At 36.2% G+C, this 26,665-nt stretch overlaps 1 protein-coding gene across 2 annotated transcripts in view; it reads left to right on the plus strand.

Annotated features, from left to right (window-relative positions):
- The first annotated feature begins 293 nt into the window (after positions 1–293).
- The window catches only part of WAC (WW domain containing adaptor with coiled-coil), a 60,421-nt gene continuing 34,049 nt past the window's right edge, over positions 294–26,665 (plus strand). The window contains exons 1-4 of one of the 2 annotated variants that reach the window (XM_010281405.1): positions 294–486; positions 24,043–24,149; positions 24,928–25,043; positions 25,542–25,654. In XM_010281405.1, the coding sequence (XP_010279707.1) occupies positions 348–486; positions 24,043–24,149; positions 24,928–25,043; positions 25,542–25,654 (475 nt within the window). In that variant the 5' untranslated portion in view covers positions 294–347. The remainder of the gene's footprint in view (positions 487–24,042; positions 24,150–24,927; positions 25,044–25,541; positions 25,655–26,665) is intronic. The other variant, XM_010281406.1, reaches the window with a different exon arrangement.

Consider the following 26,665-nt stretch of genomic DNA (forward strand, 5'->3'; position numbering starts at 1 on the left):
GCCCATATACTGCTGAAAGTGTGTAGTCCATCAGTGAAAGAAATTAGGTAACAGCAAGTGTTATGTTGGCTATAATAGTGGCAGAAAATGGTTTGAATTCTAATTACAGAACTTGTTGCTTTAATGTAGGTAATTAAAATTAGAAAGACTAACGCTGATTTTTTTTTAAGTAGGAAATGAAAATTAATTAACTTTAAAAAGTCTTTCTAAAATTCAGAAATAACATTTTAACATCAGTTCTGTAACTTCATCTCTAATGTAAATGCCTACTCTCTTGTGATCTGTTACAGGCTCTTAAGTACTCATCCAAGAGTCACCCCGGTGGTGGTGATCACCGTCATGACAAGATGCGAGACACCACAGATCCTTCACCACCAAATAAAATGTTGCGGCGCTCTGATAGCCCTGAAAACAAATATGGTGACAACACAGGGCACAGTAAAGCAAAAAGTGTGCACACTCACAGAGTTAGAGAGAGGGATGGTGGTGAGTTATCTTTAATTAACCTTTATTTAAGCAATTACTAATTTCTCATAAATACTAAATTCAGCCATTATCACTCAGGTGATGAGAGTGTTACACTAAATGTGCCTTGGACTGGGCTTAGAAGACTGCAGTGAAACCAAAGTGCAAATTTTGTTGCAAGCAATCATCTAGGCATTGTAACACCTATTAATTTTCTTATTTTTACAGGTACAGTAGTTTTTTTTCTAACCAAAAAGGATGAATAAGCTGCTCTTTTTTCTTTTTTTTTCTTTTTTTTTTAAACTGGTATGTCTCACTTACTTTAGTCATACTGCAACATTTGATAACATGAAATAGTATTTTGGATTTTTCACTAACAATAAATATCTGCTGTTTTAGAGACTTTTTTCAATAACTGTGTATTGTGGTGCTATACTGTGTAGTTACATGCTTCATAGACTAAACTCCATAAGAAATGAAAAAAAGCTTCGTCATATTTAGCTGCTGTGTAGAACTCTTAACAATCAGAAAATTATAATCAAAGGTAGCACTCACTAGAGCCTTCTTGGCAGGAGCTTAAAAAAGAATGTTCACAGTCAGCCTCCTGTGTTTTTACAGGATATTTTAGACAGTAGTAATATCCCCAATATTTTTTAACTGCTGTTATTTTCTGTCCCTGCTTCCTAGAAAAAAGAAAGAATGGAGTTTTCCATTTAATACAAAATGGTAACAGTTGCAGTTCAGAAAATCCCGGTTACTGACTGAATTTGGAAGCGTGTTTTATAAGCACTGTATTTGGTCTTTGTATTGAGTTAGAAAGTGAAGTATTCAAATAGAGAACTTAGAGCTTTAAATCATTGCTGGTTTGTTGTATATAAAGTTTACAACTTGTGATGTACAGATACGTTTATTGCTGCACTATTTTTACCTGTTATAATAGTTAAAAGTAAAATAAAGAAAATAACCGTAAGTACCTTTTAGGAAATACTAGTTCCACACCAAAAATATGCTTATGGTACCCAAGTGTTCTTACAGTTCCTATTTGTATTTATTTCTTTGGATTAATACAGAGGCTCTGTAGACCACTGGTAATGTGGAAGTATAATAATCTCAGAATTAAATGCATGTGCAAAGCCAGTAGGCTGCTATTCTGTGCTACCTTTCAGGACACAGAGGTGTCCTCTCTTATTTCCTGTTCACCTGTCCAAAGATACTCGTCCTACACGCTCTTGAAGTCCTCCTTAGTTTTGCTACAGTCAGTAATTCTTTCTGCTTCAGTGGAGTTATGCATGTATGAAGACATCTGGAGGATGAGGCTCTATATGGGGAGTGTATTTGCTTATTTGTGTGTTGGAATTGTTTTTAAGGTAGGAAAGGCATTCTGACATTCTCACTGAGTCCAGCTGGATGTAATAGTTGGGGAATGACTTGAAGCATGGATGTATACAGTAACGATGAAGGAAAATGAATTATTTGTAGTTTTGTAAGTGGAAGGAACACTATCCCACTTCTCCTTATAGCGGCACCTTCTCCTTACCCAGGCTCTTAACACAGTGGAAATTTTCATTTATTCTCATCTGAAAGTGGTCCTTTGCACATGTGTTAATAGACTGGGAGAAGGAAGTAGTCTTCAACAGTCTGAGGGAAACTACTAATTTTAAAAGATGAACGTTTGCACTATTTAATGAAAATAACAAGTGATTTTTTTTGTGTGTGTGTTAGTAAGGTTAGTTGGGCCCTAGTTTCAGCTTTTTAAAATATATTCAAAACAACCGAAGTTGCATTAAATCCTGTGTACTGTATGTAGCAAACGAAAGCTGAGCAGATGTGAGCAGGGGGCTATCAACTTTGTCTTCGATTTACTGAATCTTTCTGTCAGTATGAATTGAAGGTAGGTGCTACAGTATAGGTGAAATGCTGTGGTATTATGGACATTTGCATATTGCTAATGTGCAAAAGACAATCTAATAATTTACTGTGTTTTCTGTCTTTTGAATTACACTAAGGTACTGTCATCAAAATAGTATTCCCTTAGTTTTGCAATTGCAGACATACAGTGGAAGGAAGAAAAAAATTTTTTTTTAAATTGCTAAAATTTTTCATTGTGGTCTTAAGATGACTGAAGTGTATTAATTGGCTTTGATGCTACTGTAGTTTTCTGGCTTGTTTTCTTTTTGTTTTACACTCTTGGGGAAAAAAGTGTTAGTTATGGTTTTGTGTCGTCCCCCCCCCCCCCCCAATTACTGTGCATCTCATTGGAACTACTACAAAACTGTTACTGCCTTCTTATGATCTAGCTGAATTTAGCAAAGCAAACCTCATTGAAAAAACACCAGTATTTATTTCCCCAAACTGCATTAAAGTCCCGAACAAACAATCTCTTTTTCTCTCATTCCTTAAAAAAACAGAACAAAAATCTGGAGTATTACTACTGAACGTAAAGTCTGACTAACCTAATCTCTCCCTATCAAGTCAGTGTTTAAAAAGTCACTCTTAAGTATTTCTCAGTGATTTTTGCTCTGAAGTGAAGCAAGAAGATTCACTGGAATAGCATTGCTGATACTTGGGACTCATTTAGGCATGACTGGTTCACTTTTTTTGTGGTAAAGACAAGTGTCTAAGCATCATTTAAATCTAAAATATAACAGCTATAACTAAGTTGATTGAAAATTAATAACTTTAAAATGATAGAACCCGCCCCTGTGAATACCTTTGGTACCCATATAAGGGTATTTGGTTTTAAGCTTATTATTGTAAAAGTCATGTCAGAATCTTTTGTGTTTGTAGAACTGTAATCCATGGTAAGAAGTTCAGTTGCTTTCAATTCAGGTTTCAAGATGTGTGTTATGGGTAGGCCCTCCATATGACACAGTGCAAACAAAGCATTTTTCAGAGTTGCTTACTGCATGGTTTTTGTGGAAAGAGACTACGTACAGAGATGATTGTTTCTCCGGAGAAAGACTTGCAAGTTTACCTTGGACTAAACATGGTAGAGTACTTGCTAGTTTTTGTCACATCCCTGGTTTCCAAAGAGTACTTGTACATCGAGCATATCAAAAAATTGCAGTAACTTTGTTCTTCCTTGTGCATGGGGACATTGTCTCTGTGTGCAAGTGTTTAAAACATAATGAACAGCTACCCCCTTCAGCGCATCTCGTATTTCTAGGTCAGCTGCTATAGGCAAGTGTAGAGTTTGACGAGATTAGGGGGTCTTATGAGACCAACTCAAGTGTGAAGTTCCTTAGCAGTAACAAATAGGGACTTAAATCTAGCATTGTTTACCGGGAACAGAACTATGAAGAGCCTTGTGGATGTGGAAGAATGTTTTCATTAAAGAAAAGAGAGAAGTACAAAGATTTGAGGTCTCTCATGCTTGAGAATGGACAGACTGAGAGCATAGATGATTCTTGTAGGTCTTTTTAAATGCATAAACAAGGTGATATTGGTGTGCAGGAAAGAAAACAAAGAGGTCAGTTAAATAGAGTAGCTTCAGGAATGTTGTAAGGGAGATACAATTTTTGCTCCTAAATAATATATGTAAGATGCAACCCTTGGTAAAAAAGGGGAGAAGGATGGAGGGGGCGGTTCTGCTTAAAGGTAGGGAGCAGAATGACTATGTGCAAAAAAACTTCAGTTAAGCTACATGTACTCTGTTGTTTCTTATTGTGAAGAAGATACTGAGTTTTTTGCTACATTTATGTTTAAGAGTCTTTGAAAATGTATGTTTGCTTCATGCCATGATCTTACTGAATTGTTTAAAATAACAAATGGACAACAGTAATGTACACAGCATGAAATCTTGTGCTAGATTATGTGCTATGTACGCTATTTTAATGAAATTTGATTATAATTTGTGATACATCAATTCCAAAATATAAGTGAACTTTTGTGAATATGTTTCTTTGCATGTTTTTTTTTAATTGGCAATTAAGAAGACTCTTAATGACAGCTGTTATTGACCGTAACACAGTTCTAAGATTCCTACTGCTATTAGAGGCTGAATGGAATATTTAAAATCATTACTTCCTAGTTTTATCGATGTAGTGGTGGGATCTTCTGTCATGAAGTGTTGGTTTGCTGTGTTTCCAGTGGATCCTGAAGCAGTTCAGAGTCCTCATAGCAAAGGGAGAGCGAACAGCTGGAAACAGAGAGCTAGCTTTTCTTTCCCATCTTAACAACCCTCGCAGGAGAGGAGGACAAGAGGCTAACTGGTGATTAAATTAGCGTGGTCATTGACCAGCAGTCAGAAATAAACGGGGCGTAAGGGCAGGTACAAGAGAGTGGAAGCTGCCTGGGCAAGTGCATTGGAAAGAGGAAATTGCAGGGTTGGTGGAAAGAGGGAAGTCTGAGAGTAATGAAGAATAGCAAAGGGTTGAGGAAGAAGCTGGAATAGATTCTGTCTATTTAGTTCGTATTAACTGCTGTTAATGTTAAAGTAATTATTTATTACTATAAAAACCGTTTCCTCACTGTAACTGTATGGTCAAAGCCAGGATGAGAGAAGTCTGTGATCACAAATGAGAATAGGCTCTCCATGAAACATGCTTTGAACACACACCCAACAGCCAAGTGTAAAAGAGGTGATTCACTCCCCTGATCCTGAATCTTGGCTGTTTGGGTGGCTCTAAAGGAGGTGAGGTTTGGTGGTTTGTTAATTTTTTTAAGATAAATACTTCTAAGTGGTGCTTCCAGGACCATTCACCTCTTAGAAGCTTCTCCCTGGATTAAAAAAAAAAAAAGCAGCTGGAAAAAGGTATACCGTCAGTTGTAGGGAGGGGTAAATTTTAAGTTTTCTTAAAAGTTTAGAAATTTTAGATAGAAAGTAGCTTTACATTTACTCAGTGTATTTGATGATGTTTCTGAAGTGAGTTTTTGCTGGATGTGTTGTACAACCATCTATTTTTGTTGTTGTTCTGCTGTAAGGATCTGTAATATAAAAGAAATTGGGAAGTATAAGATCATAGAATCATAGTAAAGGATATAAGTTGTGTATGTACCTCTTAAATTTTGAGGTTCAGAATGTTAATGTTCAAAGTTCCTTTTGAAAAGTAGCTGCAAAGCTTGCATTTAAAAAGCACAGGATGGAAGACGTAAAAACCTAATTTTATATTATTGATATTAGGAAAAAATTGGGATACTAATATAACGGTATTAAATGCTATGTCTTTATGCATTTAGGTGGGTGGAATCATCTGCGTTTCTTTTCATGAAGTTCAAGTATGTGGTGTAGGTTGTGACAGTAAAGATGTGTTAATGGGAAACTTTATCTGAAGTGGAAGCTGCAGCAAATGGCAATAAGCAATGCTGTTCATTTGTAACCTGCTGCTGCAGCCACTTCCCAAAATCCATTGCCATTAGGACTTGGACATTGGGAACTTCGAATTTCACTTACTATTCTTACTTTCTTCTGTTTCTGTTTGTTAGTATATAAAATACAGATCTATAAATAGGTCCTCCATAGGTTTCCCCTCATGTTGATCTGTTCAAGGAAATACGTATCTTTTTAGTTTTTGGATTGTAAGTGTGATATGTTCAAGTCAGTTTAATGGCTAGACCTAGTAAGCTTTTGTATTTAAGCTTATTTTATGGTTTGGAAAAGGGAAAATACTGGCTATATACAAGATTTGTTAAAGTTGCTTATCTTTGGTACATAAGCTAATCATAAGGGAATGATTTTTACTTAGCGTCACACTTTCTTAACATACGCTTGCAGAAATGGAATATACAGCCTATTAAACTTGTACTTTTGGGTCGCTTTTCTGAAGGTGAAAAGAAGTGAAGCTGTTAGTTCCTGATGAGGCCACAGTAAAGACAGCAGTTTGTAAATTGTGTAGCTTTTTTTGCTGGGATTATTCTGTATTCTGTAATGGCCCCCAATTAAAGTTAGTTCCTTAACCACTGTTTGGGACATGGCTGATTTCTGAGAAGTGTTCATTGACAGTTTACATTTGTTTTGCCTGCTGTTTCTACCTATTATATGTAAAGTATTGAGTAGGCCAAGTATCATTAAAACTATGCAGAACTTGGAAGAGAAAGCTCTGCCTCTGTTTTGGCTGAAAGAGGAGGTGATACTGTAATAACTTTGCTGTGGAAAATTGTAATTTAATGGCACCCAACTTGCAGTGTTAACTACCTTTGTTTATGAAGTCAGGCTTTTATACAGTATCACAGAATCATTAAGGTTGGAAAGGACCTTCGAGATCAAGTCCAACTGTTAACCCAACACCACCATGTCACCTAAGCCATGTCCCGAAGTGCTACATCCACATGTTTTTTGAATACTTCGGTGATGGTGACTCTACCACCTCCCTGGGCAGCCTGTTCCAATGCTTGACAATTTCATAGGCACTTCCAGAGGAAAACCTTTCAATGTATAGAGAAATTGTTCCTTATATAGTTCTCCAGTAAGGAAAAAAAATGTACTGGCAATGAAAGGCAGTTTTCAATAATGATGTTGCTAGGCTTATGCTTTGTTAGTAGTTTGTAGTGTAAAAATGAATCCTTTCTGGACTTAAATGTAGAGAAATGCTTGAAAAGAGAGAAGCATTTCTTTATATTGAGTAAGATTGTTACCCTCTTAATGTTTTCTCTTGAATTATGAAGGGGGCACCAAACTTCATTGTACTTGACTACAGGCGTTCCCTGCTGTAACTTCAGTATTAGAAGATTCAGTTTCCTTTCTTGAAGACCTTTAACAGATTTCTTAGCTTTTAACAATAAAACTACCCTAAAAAAAGCATATAAGTTCACTAGCTGTTCCTTTATCCCAGTAATATTTTGCTAGTAGTAAAAGAATGCTGTTTTTGGCTTTTGCTTGGTTTATATATTTTGTGCAGGTTTGTCTTCTTACTAAAGTAGCATGGTTTTCCATTTGAAAGCACTAGCCTAATTGTACAGAAAATTCATGTCTAGATTTTGACATGAACCTGTAACCCTTCAGTACTTTTGCCTATTAAAAAACTAACCAGAGCAATTGTGGCTTGCCACATTCTTGCTGAATATTTTATACCTTTTCTGAAATCAGAGCTTTCTGCCTGCAGTTGTATGCACAGGGAGTAATCTTAGAATTACACTGTAGGCTAAAATTTTTATTTATTGAAATTTTTGTTGGAAGTGTTGCTTTGTGAAACAGGATTTTGAAATTCATTCATCTGTAATAAGTGGAAGGTCTGTGGTAATGTGTATATATATGGGAAAAAATTTTCAACAATTTCTGAAGTGTAAACTTCTAAAATTTTGAACACTTTTTAAATTATTCGAAGAGATGTCTTGAGTCCAATATTCACCAGTTTTCCTGCTGCAGAAAGTTTTTCTCAGAGCTTCAGTAGCAAAAAACAAAACCTCAAACAGTAAAATAGCATGGAATTCTCCTACATACACTTTTGCATCCCTCCTTTTCCTCTTGGATGGTGTTTAATTTTTCTGCCTACTTTGAAGCTTGTGAAGTGAGGTGCATGTTTTAAGGCACAAATTGTAGTTGCCTGCTGACTAGAATTAGACTCCTGGAGCCGTGTTCAAGAATAATGTCCCATTGGAAAGTCTGTCCTCCAAGTTACTAGAAAGGGAGATAAATTTTTCAGCAGATGACTGACAAGTGACAACATTATTAACTTTTTTCATCAGATGGGTTAAGAGATGTCTGGTAAGCTTTTGTGGCCTTGTTTTATGTTTCCATGCATGCAGCAATGTTATACTGTATTTGAAACGAATGGAAAAAAGAGGCCTAAAGACCTTTGTTGATTAGAGCCCCATAGTAATTTGGGATAATCGTTCTCTTCCTTACTGTGAATGAGAAGAGTTGCAAAGGAACAATATGTCAAAGTTTTTAATGTTGTAATTTTTTCTGCCCATATTTTAAAACTTTACCTACTTTGTTTCTACAGCCAGAGGTATGATGATAATATCCTGCTTTTGTCATCACTCTAAAAAAGAGATGTAATGCAGTTGTAATGCAGTATTAAAAATGCTTCATGACAGGGGCAAGGCAGTCAGAAATATGAACAATTAGTTTCCAGAGCTAAATTCCCAGTGTCTGAGGGGCAACAAGAATCTTCAGGAGGTCTTTTTTCCATCTAAACTTCTGTCGTTAATTTTCTGATATATGTCAACTAACTTCTGTGACCAGCTATCTTGGGTAGACATGAAATAGGTGATTCTTAGCCACTGGGTAAAATAATTTGAGCTCTTTAACTAAGAAAACATTGTTTACATTGTATGTTGTATGTATCAAAAGCTGGTAACTGATAGGTCCCAAAAATAGAAAACTTGTGATCATCAAATGAGCCAAATTTTTTTAATTATTATTTTAAATGTGTGTAGGTTTCTACAAGGAAGAAATCGTAGCATCATTCATACACTATCAGTAATTTGAAACTGAATAGCAAATAATAAAACCTGTTCACTAGTAAAGAGCTAGCTAAGTTATGCAAAAGTGAAAATGCTAATTAATCTACAGGAACATGTAAAAGTGGTCCACTGTGTAAGAAGTTACAGGAAGGAGATTACAGGAAGGAGTGTAATACTTTACAGAAAGTAGATACTGTGCAGAGCAATGACTCTTAAAACAGACCCGAAACTCATACACAATTAAGAGCATAAATACTGAGTGCATTGTTAGCCAGAAAGGATATATGATCAGAGGAATATCAAGTAGCACTAGAGACATAATCTCGTAGTGCTAATGTGACAGATACTGGAGTATGGCCTCTGTTTTGATTCTCATAGTTCAGAAAGTATGGAAAACTGCAGATTTTCAGAGAATAGGCAAGAAAATGACAGCAGTTGAAACTTGTGCATTAGAAGGAAGGACTTGAAGACCTCTTGGTATAGTTACAAAGAAAACATTAAGGATTTATTTGGTTAATAATTACAGGGAGAAGAAATGGCATACTTATGAGTTCTTAAATGTAGTAAACAAAGGTGCAAGATCCAGTTAGCTTAACCTAAATATGAAGAAAATATAAATTTGGCACAATTTTTGATGATGTTAGTAACAATTGGAGTGACTTCTTGTAATAATTTTTGCAGGGATGGACGTTTTGAAATTGGATGACTTAATTTTCTAACGTTTGTTTCCTGCAGAAAGTTGAACTAGTTGATCAGAGGTCCACTGATAGATAAAACAGTAATGTTTTATATCTAGCTAAAACGTTGTAGATTAGTGGACTTCAAATTGAAAGGGATTAAAAATTGTTAATTAACTTTGTAAGTAGCATTCCTGTGATAACTTTTTTTTTTTTCCCCAAGTGGTTGATCTTGGCTCATGGCATGTGAGGATTGTGAACCTGTGAATGTGTTTCATATTGCATTGTGGGATTTTTGGTCATTGAGAATAGGTTGTTTTGAGTGCTGTTGTGGGATCAGGTGCAATTGTGATGTATCTATTGGCAGTAGAATTCAGTATTTGCAGGTGCCCGCTGCACTCGTACAGTTTTAAGTTTTGTGTGCTTTATCAGCACATACTTTTTTTTAAGAGCAGCTATCCTAAAAACTCTTTTTAGAATTGAATATAATCTAGATGGTCTGATATCTGAAATTTCTTACCATCTAAATTGCTCAGAATTTATCTGCAGTTCAGTACAATTCATACCAGACTTAGTAAGTAGAGTGTATTTCTTCACAGATGGTTGCACACTTCTACTTTAGTGCAGGCTTTTGATGTTTTCCACTGATGTGTATGTTTACCAGATTAGATTTTAGTTGGCCGTAGCTATACAGCTTCATCTAGTTGGACTCTATCTTGAGTATCTTGAAATTGCTTTGCTGTTTTAGATTTGCAGAATTTGTATATGACAGAACGTAAATTTCTTCTTGTTTTCTTTGCCAGAACTTGTTACAGGAAGATTGACATGCTTGTCTCACATGCTTATTAAAGTGATGTATAAGGCCTTTTCCTTCCCTCCCTCACGACCTCCCAGCATACATTTGATTTCAAAGTTAAATTTGTTAATAGGAAAGTTGTAAAGTAATTGATAGCTTCTGTAGATAAAGATTTCTCTTTGGGATAGGGAAATCTTGTACTCCTTAAACTCATTGTGTGTAGATCATGTTTATGCAGAATAACGTGAGGTGAATTTAGAGAATAATGAAGCTAAAATTCTCTTTTTCTCCCCCAAAAGTACGGGGTTACATTTAAAAGCTGGATTAGGTTTATCAAATTCTGTTATTTCCGTTTCCACATCTTTTCTTCTTATTTACTAAGTTTTAGTAAATAAAAACCTTAGTTTATAAGCTAAGGTTTTAGTTCAAGTGCACTGAGAATTAAAACAGATTTAGAATATATTTTCTTCTGAATTCTGATAGAGAAGTTTTCACTCAACGGAAATTATTATTGTGACTTGCAGAACTTCTTGAGGAGGAATGTTATAGGCAGAAAGAACTTGTAACATTTATTAAATAAAGCTTTCCTTTAAATAGTCAACAGTATTTGCCAGCACAGCTTTCAAATATGTAAGATAATAAAGTCAAGATACAGAATGAATTAACTGAATGAAACTGTAGTCAGATTGGTTTTTTTCCTTGCTTCCATATGAAGTCTACCGACCTATCTGGGTATTTTTCTTGTAATTCATTGTGACCACAAAGGGAGCAGAGAGGCTAATTGGACATAGGATGAGGGCTTGACAAGTGACATTTGGTTCCTTGCTATCCATTTTGCTGATTCCTGTCCTTAGCTTTAGCTTTGGCTGTGAATGTGAGAAACAGATCTAGGCTTAGAGACTAAGATGGCTACAGGATGAGATGAGAAGCGGGATAAACTAGGTTACTTCTGCTTATATAAAGATTAAACCTGTTTTATTTAAATCTTAAATAAGCCAATATAGAATGGAAATCAGTCACAGATCCTTTTTGCAGTAATTTTACTAACGTCTTGGATAATAATCATTGTCATCTTCTTCTTCCTCCTCCTCATCATGGTTGAACTAGTACAGCTTCTTACCGGGAAGAAAATATAAAGGAATTTTAAAGACGTGTGTAAAATTACATTTTGCTATTTTTAAAATATTTATAATACTTGTTTTTAAAAATACAGAAAAAGCTGTATGTTATGAAAACACTGTGTTATTTTGTATGTTTATATACTTGCTTAGAAAATGTTAGCTGCATGTGTTTGATCAATTCATACGTTCTTTGGTTTTAGGAGGCAGTGGTTGGAGGCGTATGATTTTGTGGTTTAGGAAATTCCTACTATAAAATCAGTGTGGGTTGTTTTTTGTTTTGTTGGTTTTACTGGGGGGTTTTTTGTGGGTCCCAGTTCATTTAATAACATGCAATTCCTTTTTACCATTTTCTTACTTTTAGAGAGTTGACGTAGTTACTCAAAGTGTAAACGAAAATGGCTCGTATGTTTCTCCTCATGGACAGGTGACTAGAACTCCAAATGCTTCCTTGTTTACATGGGAAAGAATAGAGCTTGGAGGCACAGCTCCTTTTAAATGTGTATAGAGCTCAGTTAATAGAAGTTCCCGTCCAGTGGGTCCTGAAAGGGGAATGATACTGAATCGCTTTGATAAATTAAGAAGAAAATTTATTTATCTGTGTCACCTTTGAATGTGTTTTTTAATCCTGAATACCATGCATCCTGAATTTACTACTACTTGCTATTTTCCCTTGAACAGTGTACTTCAAAACTGGCACTGTCATTTGTCTGAGAAGCAGCCTACCAAAGAAAAGCTTGTGAAAAGATAAACTGTGAACATGCTTGTTAATTTCTGCAGAAACAAAATGCAATCAGCTAATACTTAGAAATGTTTCTTAAAATACACTTTTTTAAGTAAAAGCTTGAACAATTTCTGTCCTGTTTTAGTGAAGTGAGAGCTTCAAATTTGTTCTGCGGCTGTACCTAAAGATTTGAGAAGATTTTGTTTTGACAGTAGTGCTCTTTAATCTGCTTATTCCAGGAATCTGAAGATCGGCCTTTTTGTTAAAAGAAAACATAATTTGAAAAAATACTCATAATAATGGACATGCTAATATTAGAATTTACTAGATTCAAACTAAGGTATTGTGTTAAATTGACAATATTGGCACTTTCTTATGGAAGAGATGTCAGCATAGTTAAACTTTTCAAAAAAATCCCTCCTGCCCCTTTTTTCAAACCTGTTACATCTGTTGCTGTAAGAATTTCAGTATGCCTAGTTAGATGATTTTTTAGTTTTAAGCTCTTCTTTTTTTTAAGAGAACATTTTATATTTCACCATATTATCATAGAAATCTTATATATTTAGACATGTTGGGCTTTCTGAAAATATTTTAAAGAAGCAATACTTACAGCCCCATCCCAGTTAGACAGATTAGTTCCTCTCCCTTGGTTTCCTAGATTCTCAAATACCATGCTGCTTTATGTCCTCCAAAGCAACAGTCCTCCTCAGTGCTTTCTTAGGTAGATTTGTTACTGAGGTTGTTAGAATAACAAGAGTTATAAATTACTAATTCTGTTTGTAGCAAAAACAGGGAAAGGAAATTATGATCTGATCTGCCCTGCTCATCTCATTTATAGTGTTTCAAACTATAACTGTTTCACTCCCAAATGTGGGGAAAAACCCAAATACTTTTTTTTGTTAAGGCATGTCATTACAAATAATGCGCATCTGTGCATAAACTCTTTTGTACAAATCAGGTAATGGGCTTTACCTATTTTTCTTCTGCTGTGTTTGTTTCATGTAATTATGTTCTTATAGATGATGGTGTGTTCGCATCAGGTGTCCCCCTTGAATAACATCAGTGGGAGTTCAGATCTCTTCTAGTTAAGTAGTTTGAGTAGTTTGCTCGTTCAGACACCTGCAGCTGACAGGTTAACATAGGCTTAATTTTCAAAACTGCTCATTTCTTTGGAAAAGAATGCTATTTCTGCTTGATTTAATACGAGAAATAATGTAATCCTCTTCAAGTAGTGTAAAGTTCACCTTTTACTGGCAAAACACTGCCTATACTAACGATTGCAGTCTCTGTATAGTCCTTTTGAGAGTGTTTACTTAACTAGGGAAATAAAATGAGGCACTTGGGCAACCAGATCATTGTAAAATAGATTTTCAGTTTGTAAACATAACTTCAGCTTTTGCAGAGAGGCATATTTTCCTCTAGTAAGGAAATTCTAGGAAAGACCAGTTGAGTTTTAAGTATGTATTTAAGAATTATTTAATGGGAAGAGGGAAGAATTGTCTTGTCACCTATTGTGCTTTAGATATTTGAAAACTCTATTGCACAGTACCATTATTAAACCAAGCTGAACATCCAGCCTGAAACTAAGGCTGTGAATCCGTCATATGAAAACCATAACACTAGATGTTAATTCTTAGGTGGATTCTTGCTTGCCACCTCGATCCCACCCCAAGCCCTGGGCCAGCATTCCTTTTTTTAATGAAGAATTTCTATGTAATAGAAATTTATTTTACTTGGTCTTTTTTCAGAATGTTATTAGCATCTCTTCTTTTGAAAAACAATTCCCAGTTGAAGATTAAATAAGCATAAAATGAAAATCCTTACACTTGTTGCATATCTATACTGTAATAAATACAGATGTGGTATAGCATGTCCTGAACTGAAAGAGTAGTTTGTCTAAACCTAATCATTTCACAGGTTATCCTGTAAAAGTTTATTGAGCAATTGCTCATTTGTGATGAGTTACTAAAAATTTCATGGTCATTGCTGTAGTCTTAGAAGAGAAGCAAAGTTCTCTTCAACTGGCAAATATTTATAGCACTTAGGCAGTTGATCTTGTACTGAAGTGGAGTTTGATTCTTGTCAGATAGGTTATTAAGTAACTGGAGGATGAATAAGGCTTTCTTGTGTTAGCCTTCAAAATAAAAATAGAATAGAACTGAATGAGGCAAAATTCTGTATACCTTTGGAGGGTACTCAAATTTGCTGTATCTTGAGATACGAATTTGAGGTAATGTGACTTAACATCTAATATTTTTAAGACACGTTTAAGGGAGATACACAGTGTCTTGTTGTTCTTGCCTTTTTTAATGTGGTTAGGCACTGATTCTGCCACAGCCTTTTTTTTAAGGCTATAAATGTGATAGTTATGTCTGTGACTAACCTTTCTGCAGGATTGTGGTAGTGTTTAATCTTTTTACACCACCATGTACTTGTATAGTTGCTGATTCTGAATGGTGCACACTCAATTGAAATGAAGGAAACTTGTAAAATGGGATTAAGATTGCAAGCATTTGTCACTGCACAGCACTAAGTTCAGAAAAAGCAGCAACTTCATTTTCCTTATTTTAAACTGAGTAATGGAAACTTCCCTGCAAGTTAAATGTGTAAGTAGTATTACATTCACAGAATCTTCTGCTTAAAGTTCTTTGTCCCCAAGAAACTATCCCCAAAAAGAAAATTCAGAGTTGCTAAACAACATGGCCTTGTTCTTATTTAATCTTACTTTTGCTCAGAGGATTTTGTCATGGAGATTAAGTTGTCATACCTTGCTTAATTGGTTGGAGCTTCTGAGTGGGAGTACTAATTTGGTGCTGTTGATATGCAGAAAATGGAGGAGTAGTCTTAGAGCTGGCCATTGCTTTTTTTTTTATTCCTCCTTTGCTTTTTTTTGTCCTCCTTTTGTAAGCAGAAATTGTTTTGCACGACCCCAGACTGTATTCACACTTCCATTAGTGATGACCAGTTTATGGTGTATCAGTCTTTCATAGTATTACTGTGCTGTTCGTAATCTTAAAACATTGGAATACATGATTTTTAGACAGTGTCTGCACTTAAGCAATTACCATCTTACGTCACTGAGGTGTGTATTGTTTAATGTCAGTGTTTCTTCCAATATGTTTGTTTCATGTTCTTTGGGAAGCTCCTTGAATGAAAAGTAAAAATTGTGATACCTTCCCCCAATAGTAAGGGATTTGTTTATCCAGTTTTAGTAACCCTTAAGCCTAGTTTTCAGAAAGCATTTGAGGGTGTGCCTATTGGTAATAATTTAAAAATACCCCAGATGACTTAATGTATTTTTTAGAAATGTCTTGAGTTCTTTAGTTTTTCTTTCTCTTGGGTTTTGACAGAAAAACTTTTGTAAAATTGGAATTCTCTACTGACATTTAATGTGTATCAGTGGTTGCAGAAATAGAGATTCAGGGGATCTGACAGAAGTGAAATGGGTTTTTGTGCCGTGCATTGAATACACTTTTAGGCACACTGTTCTCTATTAAAGTGAACAGTTTCTGTCTTTGTGGTAACTGGTTATTATCAGGTGCTTAGCCATAAAGTTAGTTTCTACTTATAACCCAGTTTAAAAACCTTAATCTGCTTTGAAATAACCTGAAATCGTGTTCACACCTTTCTTGCTGTATTTATGTCGTGGAGTTGTTATCTTTTGAGGAGATATTAAACCAATCTGAGGCACAAACCAGTGGCAGACAGTCTTCTGCTTACTCTTGAGTTGATCAGGATTGTGGAAGTGTTGTTGCCTGAGGTAGCATAGTGCATCATTATGGTGCTATTCGACTTCCATTACCGAACTTGAGTCTCTTAGTACTGTGTTACAGTATGTTTGTGGGAGGGCTTTTCATTTGGGTTTCGTGGTGTATTGCTGGGGAGGGCTTGGAAGGGAGGAAATTCAGTCTGTTGCCCATACGCTGGACTGGTCCATGCTGGAGTTAAGATAATGTCATGATTAGTTTGTGGTAAGGATTCTAGCTGTCAGTTTAACACTTCTCATTTTGTGTGTCATAATAATTAAAAAGCCCTTTTCTGTATGAAGCTCGTATTTGAGGACAGAAGAACCTCTCCTGTGCACTCCTACACTTTACTAGAGATAGAAATGTTTTCTGAGCTACAGTGGAGAATGAAAGCGTAGTTTGGCTTTATTCTCAACTACCTTTAGTTTCTTTTTACAGGAATGTCCCACTTAATAAAAATGTGATAACATTGACAAGTGTTGCAAGATTAAACAGACTTTAAAATTGACTGTCATCAGTGATGCTGTAGCAGTAAGTTTGGTTAACACATTGAGATCTTCTGGGGTCATGAGCTAGAGAGTTAGGAATATGACTGTGTCGCTGAAGTTCATTGTACTTTTTCATATTTTCCATGGGTAAAATTGCTTAAGCTGCTTTTTCAAGTTGATCTTAAATAAAGTAGGTACTGTAAAGATGTTAAGCAGTGTTGAGAATGTTCTAGTATTATGTTTTTAATTAAGTGACCTGAACCCAAAGGGAGGAAATAGCAAATGTAAATCTGAATAATCTGTTGTCCACTTGCAGTTCTTAATTTCACGTAAATTCAATTTGTAGATTTTAATTTGTTTAAAAGTATCTGCCTTAGTAACCCTTGGGCCTTTCTAAGGTGGTGTTACCAGAAAGGTTTAGAAACTGGTTGGACGTTGCCTTAACTTAGGAGAAAGAGGCAAATTCTCTCAAATGATACTGCTTACTGCTCTTCAGAAATGAATAAACATTCTTACAGGTGATGGTAAAATTATTTGTCCAGTCTTTTGCTTATTTTTGTTTTGATGGTTGAGACATCAAGAATGCTGCCACTATACTGGTTTTCTTTAAAGAAGAAAGTTGGTAGGGATTTGACTAGAGTGCAGTGGAAATGCATGTTTCATCCCTTGGGCTTTTTCGAGGGATATGACTTGGGGCGCTTGAGTATTGGATCTTCCAGAAACTCAGTGGATTCAGTGGACCTTGTTCAGTGAACCTGATCATTTTCTAAGTTATATGTAAGTTGAAAAGTGATTTCTCAGTGCTCCTGGGAGGTGGGCTGGGGGGAGGAAAACAACACCAAAATTATTCAGTTATTTTGCTGTAGGTGTAACAAGGAAAGGAGCAAACTAGAAGGGGATGGTTGGACAAAAGTAAATTTATATCTGCTCTACCAGTGAGGACAACCCAAGCTGTTACATCCATTTAGACTGAAGTACAACCCTAGGAAAACAGTCTGCCTGTTAGCTGCTGGAGTAGTAAATCATTGAATTGTTACATGAGAACTCAGAAGTTTGAATTTAATTTGAGCCATTTTATTACTGCCTTTTGCTTCCCTTGTTGATGGGCAGATAACTGGTTTTCTTTCTAGAGCTGTTTGTACTGTTTGCCCTAAAATTAAATGTCAGTTTCTGAAATAAATTGAGCAGATCTAATTAAAAATAAATGTAATCAGAAGACCACAAAACAGTAGTCTACTCCTGTTACGTTATGCAATGTGTAATATAAAATATGAAGCTAATCTTTTTCATTTTAATAATCAGTAATATCGTGGTGTTCTTTGAGTATTTCACTACTAAAACAATAGGAGTCCTTGACTTTCATTGGTTTACTGCTCCTGGCTTTTCCTTCTTGAGATGTCATTTTCTTACTACCATTTTGGAAGAAAAATTTTACTATGAAGAAGACTATATGCTTACATTATCATTTTAATCCCTTATTGGTCATTTGTGTCCCACTCCATGTATGCAACTCTTGGTCTGTTTATACTAATGTTTTGGACTAATTTCCATGCAAATTTCCGTGAATGGTAACTTGGAGAAAAAGATGAAAACTTCTTTACATTGGGACAATTATCCTGTGAATCAAACATTACAAAACGGCACAGACTCTGCTGTCCTGGATAGGAGATACGGTTGGAAAGGAGAGCGGGGGAGGAAATGAGGCTTTGTAAGCTCTATTGCTCATAGAGCTACTTGTTGACTGGTATAAAACATTTGTTTTGGGGGGCATAATGGCTGTGTAATTGGGCCGTTGGGCAGTAGAGTGATCAGGCTAGATTTTCTTTCTTTTGGTAGATCACTGTGCATTCAACTTAGTATATTATGAATTTCTGGAAAAGGTTACTGCACAGTTGGTGTATTCTCTGAGGCAATTGCTCTGCTAGAAAAATGGCAAGTTTTTAGGCCTTTAGTTGCCTATGGAAGGCAGCCATATTTTCTTTCAATACAGCCTGTCACATAAAAATTCAGTGAAAAAAAAAAAAAGTGTTTTGTCTTAGTATTTTTACATGTGGCAAACAAAAATGACCATGGTTGGCTGTTCAGCTACTGCTGAGACATTTGCTATTGTGTTCCTATTGTGTTACTTTTTTTCCTCCTATATGCAGAACTTCAGAAAGTGTTCTGCAAAGGTGTCAATTGAAATACACTTTAGACATTTTAATTTAGGCTTATCCTAGATAAATTTCTATCATTTTTACTGTTTAAACAAGTCTTAATGAGTTATCCCCATATAATATCACTACCATAAACTATCTTGCTGTTAAGTTTTCTGTGTTAACAAGTAATTAGTGTCTGTCAGTTGGGCAGTATTTGCTCTGTTGAGGAAGTTTAAGTTCTAATATTGTCTCTAGTTTAATGAATTTGATTGCATATTAGCTAGGATGTGGAACACGGAGTCATAGAACGGTATGTATGTAGTTGAAACAAAGTGGAATGAACTTCCTTGCTTTTCTGCCGCCCAGTGTTTCTTTCCATATGCCTGGTTTCTGGGCACAGAAAAGAAGACTGTCCTAGAACCCCTTCCTTAATCCCTTTTCCCTTTGGAGGGAGTGAAGGGGAGTACTACCTTTGAGTTCCATTTACAGCACTCATTATTGCTGGGGAGCATTTTTCGTGCTTCCTGCCCAGCTGGTGAGCATTTGTAAACTTTCCTTTGTATTATCTGCTCTTACACATTTTATTATGGACAAAAGGAGAGTTAGGATATTAACAAGGTATTTGCCTGACCGAAAAGGAAACATAAATACTATATTTATGTTGGCATGTATAAAGTTAACTGTTGTATCGTTGTATACAACACTATACTCCACTACTGCAACTACTGTCATTTTACTGTTTGTGCCTGGCTAAAATCTTGGGTGTGAGTGGAGGTGTGTGTACTTGTACACTGAGAAATTAGACAGTAAACGTTTGTTTGAAGAGGATGGAAAACAGCTTTTTTTTATTTACTGTTTGCTGATCTGGATTGTAGATTATCTTTGGAAATAACTCTAATGTGTCTCAGTTGTGCATTTCAGTTGGAGATTTTATGTTTATGATACTGTGTAATGCTATGAGCTAAGAAGAGTGTTAATTAGGTTAAGACACTTGGATGCCAGAAGATGGTATGGAATGCACGGTGATGTATTTGACTTTTCTAATCAAGCATCAAGAAAATTTATTTCGGCTGGTTTCAAATGGATGCTGTAATTGTTAGTATAGTTATATATGTTTTGGAAAGGAAAGAGTTTCATGTTGTTCTTGAAAGATGGCAGGGGAGAAGGGAGAGAAAACATTTGCTTTATTAGAGCAAGTCTGATCCTTAGCTAACTCAAAATCGCAACTTTTCTTAATTTCATAGAGTTGAAATGGTGTTAATGGAGACATTAATTAAATGTGATAATTACTATAGAAGATTGGCTGTGTTGCAAAATGGAATCTTCCTTTTTAATCCTGTGCTATATCTATTTTCCAAGTCCAGCGTAGAGTTGAAACCTCATTGCAGTTCAGACTATCTTGGATTCAGCAGTTTGGATCTGGAAACTACTTATAAAAATGTTAAAGTGAGTCTTGACATGGCAGAATCTCAAATCTAGTAGGCATTGCGTCACAGACTGGGTTTTGAATTGATTCCCAGAACCATGCTTTTTGTGTTTTCTGCTGATTTTCTTGCATTAGTGAGGGAGATGTAATTTTCATTTGAAAGACTTGAACATAGTTACAATAATTTAACCTTGACTCTGAGCTGTCCTATGACCTGTTCATCACTAGAGAGAGTGTTAGTGAAGGCCTGCTCACACAGTTGCATCGCTAGTTTTACATAACTGTATTTGCTGATGCCCTTCTTGGCCATTTTCCAGTTAGGAATCACTCGCTCCAGATTTAACTGCTTCCAAAATAATTATTAAGCTGAGGAAAGTCACAGTGATGGTGCAGTAAACATTTCCATGGGGAATTGTGTAACTGAATTGGAGGATTTATAACACAATTTGAATTTCCCTATGGTGCATCAGAGATGTATATTTGCAATTGCTAAATCTTAAGGTATGCTAATAAGCATTTTAAAAACAAGTCTTTTTATCCCTCTTCTTTGAAGAAAGTGGGACTAATAAGGAAGGTCTAACTGTAAGAGGAAAGGGTGAGAAGTGCTATAAGAGAACATCTTGAAGGGACAGTAGCATGCTGTCTGCCTTATCAGGCCTGTTTTGGGGATATGGACTAATCTTATTGAACCTGTTCTCATGATCTACTTTGCCAGGCATACAGCTGGGAGGCACAGAGCTGATTGCAAGTCACAGCCACTGTAAAACGGCTCGGGGTTAGACGTCGCTAATGGTGAAAGCTTGCATACAAGTGACTAAATGATATTTAGTCACTTCTCTTTAGAGGTAGACCTCCACTTGCAGATTGCTCTCTGCATACAATTTTAACTTGGTGGCCTTTTAAAGATCTTGAGCAAATTTCCCTAGCAGCCTGAGCTGTAAATGCTTGCTTGCCTGGGTTGTCAGAATTCCTAGGTGACTGCTATGCAGGTATGTGCCTTTTTATACTGACTCAGCAAGGTTTTAGTATGTGATTAATTTGGTGGTATGGTTTTGGTGTTTACATACAATCTTTAAGCCTTTAACTTGTGTGAAGTACCTAAAACTCTGGTTCTCCAGAGCATCATCTGCTTCAGTCTTGGAAGCTTCCCAACAGCAAACATCAGTTTGGCAGCCCTTTCATATGCTCATTCCCTTGAAGTTCAGGCACTGCTCCAAACATAAAGTGGTATTATGCATAAAATAAAATGGAGGTATGGGGGTGAATACTGTGTAATTGTCCTAGACACCGTTGGGTATGTATTTATGGTTCGCCCTTGTAAAAGCCCACATAGCTTGTCCTGGCAACCTGAGGCAATAGGTATTGCTGGAGCAACCATGATCAGTTTTTATGCAGCTGAGGCCAGCTCAGGTAGGGCAGGATCCCTGATTCAGGGCAAGCCCATGGGTGTGCAGCCTGGGGGTTCTGCTAGTGGCTCCTTATGAAGAAACTGCCGCACAGCAGGCATTTATCCAGCTGTAGGTGGGTGTGACTGCTGCAGCCGCTCTGATACTCGCTCCAAGGCGCTTTGTGACTCAGTACTGGGTCTGGGAACCAGAGTGGCACGGAGCAGCGTGAAGTGTAGGGGGGATGTTGCTGAGCTGTTACACCATGTGGGGGCTGAAAGTCTGCTCAGTGAGTTTGAGAGTTTTGCTTATGGGTTGGATAGAATTGGCATTAAAAGATTTTATTGATTTAATATATATATTGTTGGCTTTTATTCATGTTTGGAAGATGCATGTTAGGTTAGATTCACTGTGGCAGTGTATTTAGACCACTACAGTATTTAAAAATCACCAACTACATCTTGTGTATGCTGAACAAAGTGTAGTGTTACTGCATCTGTGGTATGGGATTACAGTAAATTAACTACACTGCTGTTTTCTGAAGTTTTGAAGTGACTAATAATCAAACTGTTCGAATAAGCCATCTGGTAAATTTTCAGCTTGTTTTTCTGCTTTAAAGAGGGAGATGATTTTACCTCATAGTAAAAATGCACTAATATGTCTGCGTTAAGCAACTTACAGAACTATATGAAGAAATTCTGAAGATTTTCTCTCAAGTTTGAGAAGGGTATAGTAAATAAGTAAAGACTATTAACAGAATGGTTAACATGGAAATATTAAACAGTTATCTCACTAATAATCAGTGACTAAAAAAATTAAGACTGTTGGTGTGACTGATTGAGGAGTACAGTCTTATACTTCTTGCATACATTTGTGGGTGTCTGTGTTTACAAATGTATATTAAAGTCTAAATTCTGGCATTTTCTAACATACATAACATGCAAAGTCACAGCATTCACTAGAAGCTCATTTTTTTTGTTGGTGTTCATGTGCATCAGAAGTGTGTGAGTATTGTGAGTATTGCTTTGACAAGCTCAAGTTACCCCCATGGTAAGTCAAGTAAGTCATTCCACCTGGCTCTGAGCAGGCAAGATACTTTTGGTATGGGACTAATTGTTGTGCGTTTGGAAGGCTGTATTTGAGGACAAGACTTCTTCCTTCCTTCCCCCCCGCCCCGAATCTTTAAAGAGAGTGGCATATTGTTTTAGCCAAAACAGGGTAGGAAAAGGTTCAGAGCTACTGATGGTTTGGCTTGCAATAACTCATGCGTGTGCAAATCAGCCTTTTAACTTTTGTAGGGTACTAAGCAGACTAGTCATGGTGTACCTCTGCTTTTGTGATGGACTGTTTTTCTAACCTGCAGGGTTAGAGGTAGGAAGAAAGAGGTGTGAAATAGTAATTTTGTCAATGTTTGTGTAGTCAGAACGCTCAGAAGATAGAATTTGCATTATAATATCTCACATTGTACACCATGATATATCATTTAGTCATCTTCTGCGTGTGTGGTTCTTGGAAGACTTAAAAAATACATTTGTTTTAATGGCTTCATTCACTCCCACCTATCAGTGGACTGTTCTTTATTGTAGTTGCCCATAAGATACAATCGTTGCCATTGGCAAAGCACTTTGACTTCGTATTTAGATCGCTATACAGTATGTGAAGCTACTGGTACCTAATGTAGTACCCCTGGGTATTTAGAAACTTCTCAGTAGGCAGAGGAAAAATAAAGGCAAGGAGAGTGTTGTACTTGGAATGTCTAGCTTTTTCACTGAAATGTGTAAGAAAATTATTTTTCTTAGTTTGGTGTGATTTATGTGAACTTTTTAAACTTTGGAAGAGGAAATCATATAAAGAAGAATGAAAGAGTTTTTATTTTTACTTGCTTAGAAATTTTCAAGGAATGGGAGGCCTTAAGAGTAGGAAATTTAAAATAAGATTGGGAAGGGTTTAATTGAGGGCCTTGTTTAATTTTAATTAGAACTGTTCAGGTGTAATTGGTGACTTGAGCTTAGGCACAAATGTAGATGTAAAAGGCATTGAGAATTACCTCCCTTCTCATTTCCCAGCTGTTCTTTTGTGTTCAAGTGTTTTCACAGCAAGGAAGAAAGCTGGGTTACCTTCAGAAGCAGTTGTTAGGGAGGCCAGAAGCAGGTGGCGGTTTGGGAAATGCTACTTTGGTATTCTAGATGTCAATACCTATATTGCAGAGACTGGGGTGCAGGAAAATTAATTTAATCTATGTGCATAAACATAAATAACTACCTAGAACCAGTTGCAAGTAGTCTCAAAAGAATTAGGAAAACAGCATTGCTCCAGTGAACTTAAAACCTGATTTTGTTTATCTGATTGTGTAGGCTGTTGATAAACCCATTTAAGCTTTCTGACTTAATGTTGAGGAGATGATGTCTCTTAATTACTGAGTTGACATGTTGGGACTTGTCCAACCATCACAAAATATAAAGGCTACTTGTTTGTTTGTAGTGGAATGGGTAAGACTAGTGAAGGGACATACTGCATTATTGTAACTAGAAAGGCAAAGTGAGCTTTACGGTGTGCAAAAAAGAAATATGCGTATTGTCTCGTGAAATATCTCTGCATCTGAACTGTGCTGTGGTCCAGGCTGTGGACAACTTTCCTCCTCCCCTCTCCTTTCCCCTTCTAGCTCCTTAGAATGCAGATGGTTGATTTCTTTGGAAACTTACATGGTGAACAGTCTTTCTTTTTTTCCTTTAGGGACCAGTTACTCTCCACAAGAAAATTCACATAACCACAGTGCTCTTCATAGTTCAAATTCACATTCTTCTAATCCCAGCAATAATCCAAGCAAAACTTCTGATGCAGTAAGTATTTGTGATTGGTATTCATCCTTGTGTCACCCCATTCATACACACTACATTTGCATGAATTTGTCTAAAACAGGCGATGTGTACATTACCTGCTTCATTGAGTTTTCCAGCATCAGTCTTTATTTTCTAAACACTCTGCAAACCCAAGCTGCAGTTGTTACATGTTGTGAAACTATTCTAATTGATAATCATTAGACCTTTGAAGTATCTGTCTTGAATTTTAAAATACTAGGATATTTAAATGAAGTAGGTACAGAGAGAAATATTTTCCATGAACTTTGTTGGTAAATCTAGAGAAGACAGTGTGATTTTAGTTATTTAAGATACGTTCCACGTTGTGAATTTTAGTCACTTAATTATCCAAGTTTTAGTAGTTAGGGTGGTGTTTGTCAAAAATTGAAAAAAAGAATAGATGAATTCATGAGGTATCAAAATTTTTTTAAAATATAGTAATTTTTGATGAAGTTTTAAGGTACAGAAAAGTAATTTTACCAATATTGATATTACTGTATCTCACTAAACATACTATTAGATCTTTGTTTCAGGGCCAGTGGGAATAAAGCAGGAAACTATTGCACAATGCAACAGGAGCGTAGTGGTGACATCTTTAAACTATCAAAATGAAACAGGCATTTAGAGATGATGTGAATGGAAAGCAGTGATGTGGGTGCACATGAGGACGTCATGTTGTTTTAAAAATGGTGGAAGCTTTTGAATTTGTGTATTAAAACTCTCAAGTAGTCTTTTGTCCAACATTGTTTGTATTTTAAAGGCTTATGATTCTGCAGATGATTGGTCTGAACACATCAGCTCTTCAGGCAAAAAATACTACTACAACTGCCGAACAGAAGTGTCACAATGGGAAAAACCAAAAGAGTGGCTGGAAAGGTATATGTGTGTGTCTGTTTTCATTGTATAAAGAACAAATATTCTTAAGCTCATTTAAGAGCAGTTGACATTTAAGAGCAGATTAGCTATCTAGTAGATTACTGCTGTAAAAGATTGTGGTCCAAGTCTGCTGTGTTCCTACCCTTACTGTGACCTCTGGCACCTATTTTATCCCTTGATGATCCAGAGTGAGAGCGGGAAGTATGTTTGGTTTGGTGTTTTGGTTTTTTTTGGTGGGGTGGTTTGTTTTGTGGGGGGCAAGGAGGTGTTTGGTTTTTTTCTTGCAAGGTTAGCAAGCTGAACTGATACAGCAGGGGCTTCAACAAGCACTGATGTAAGGAAGTTTGGGAGTATGGGAGTTTGCCTACCCCATGTGTAGCAGCAAGCTCTTAGGATAGTTTAATTAGTTTAATTCATCTCCTCTGACTTCATCTGTAGAAAGTATTATATTATTAGATGATGTAAGTTCTTACTTAATCTGTGTTTTCTTTCCTTCAGAGAGCAGAGACAAAAAGAAGCAAGCAAAATGTCAGTTAACAGTTTTCCAAAAGATAGGGATTACAGAAGAGAGGTGATGCAGGCGACAGCTGCCAGTGGGTTTGCCAGTGGAAGTATGTGGTTTTTCTACAGTAATATATTCTTGCCTTGTTTGCATTACCGTTTTATTTTCCAAACTTAAAAACAAATTAAAAAATCCCTTTCCATAGCTGTTTTTATCACCTTTCTATATAAAAAGGCCATGGCAGATAGCACAGACAGCTGTCCCAAGTGTTGTTTCTTAAAATAACTTTGAGCCTCTACTAGTGCAGTGCTTGCTTAATGCTTTTGATAGTACTCTTCCTTTTTGCAGCATTACTGCTCAATTTAATTATCTTTATAGATAGTTATTGAAATAACTTGCACAGTTTATGGTATAGTCAGACTGTTGTGATCATTGAGACCTGTCAATGTCATATTCTGAGCTTAAAATTGGAGATACAGAAGTCTCTTGTAAAAGCTTTGATTTCACATCTGAAAATAATAACCTAATTTCATGGATTATGATACCAGGATTTTCAGATGCTTGTGTACATTATTGAAAGCATATTTTTACCATGCCAGTACTCTTCGTGAAGCCTTTCCTGGTCTATAGATTTCTGTTACTTGGAATTTTTTTTCCTGATACCTAGCTTTAATCTTTGTCAAGTTTTTCTGGGAAATGGCTGTACTGTGAGATTCTTCCTGTATGCTGATGTCGTTTGGGTGAATTTGTAGCATAGTTCTCAGGGTGGTTTAAAAGTAGAAGCCAAAGTATTAATCTCCCCTCCCCCCCCACCTTGCTGGGGACTTGACAAGGCAGAGATGTATAAAGGACTTGTTTTTCTGCATGTGCTGAAACATACTACATGTGCTAAAACATACTGTATGCTACAAGAAGGTAGCAGAAATGCATATTGCAGTAACTGTTCCTTTTGTGGCAGGTGAAAATTTAGGAATCAGTAAGAAGAATTACTGTATATTTGCTTGGTATGTTCCCTGTGTAGGATATTTTAAAGTCTATGACTGTGTGACAAATGCAGATTAGTCACTCGTTTAATATACAGTCGTCTTGAATTAATTCAATTGAAAGTAAATTCTTTGTA

The sequence above is a fragment of the Phaethon lepturus genome, unplaced genomic scaffold (genome assembly GCF_000687285.1).
Source record: "Phaethon lepturus isolate BGI_N335 unplaced genomic scaffold, ASM68728v1 scaffold5442, whole genome shotgun sequence".
NCBI lineage: Eukaryota > Metazoa > Chordata > Aves > Phaethontiformes > Phaethontidae > Phaethon > Phaethon lepturus.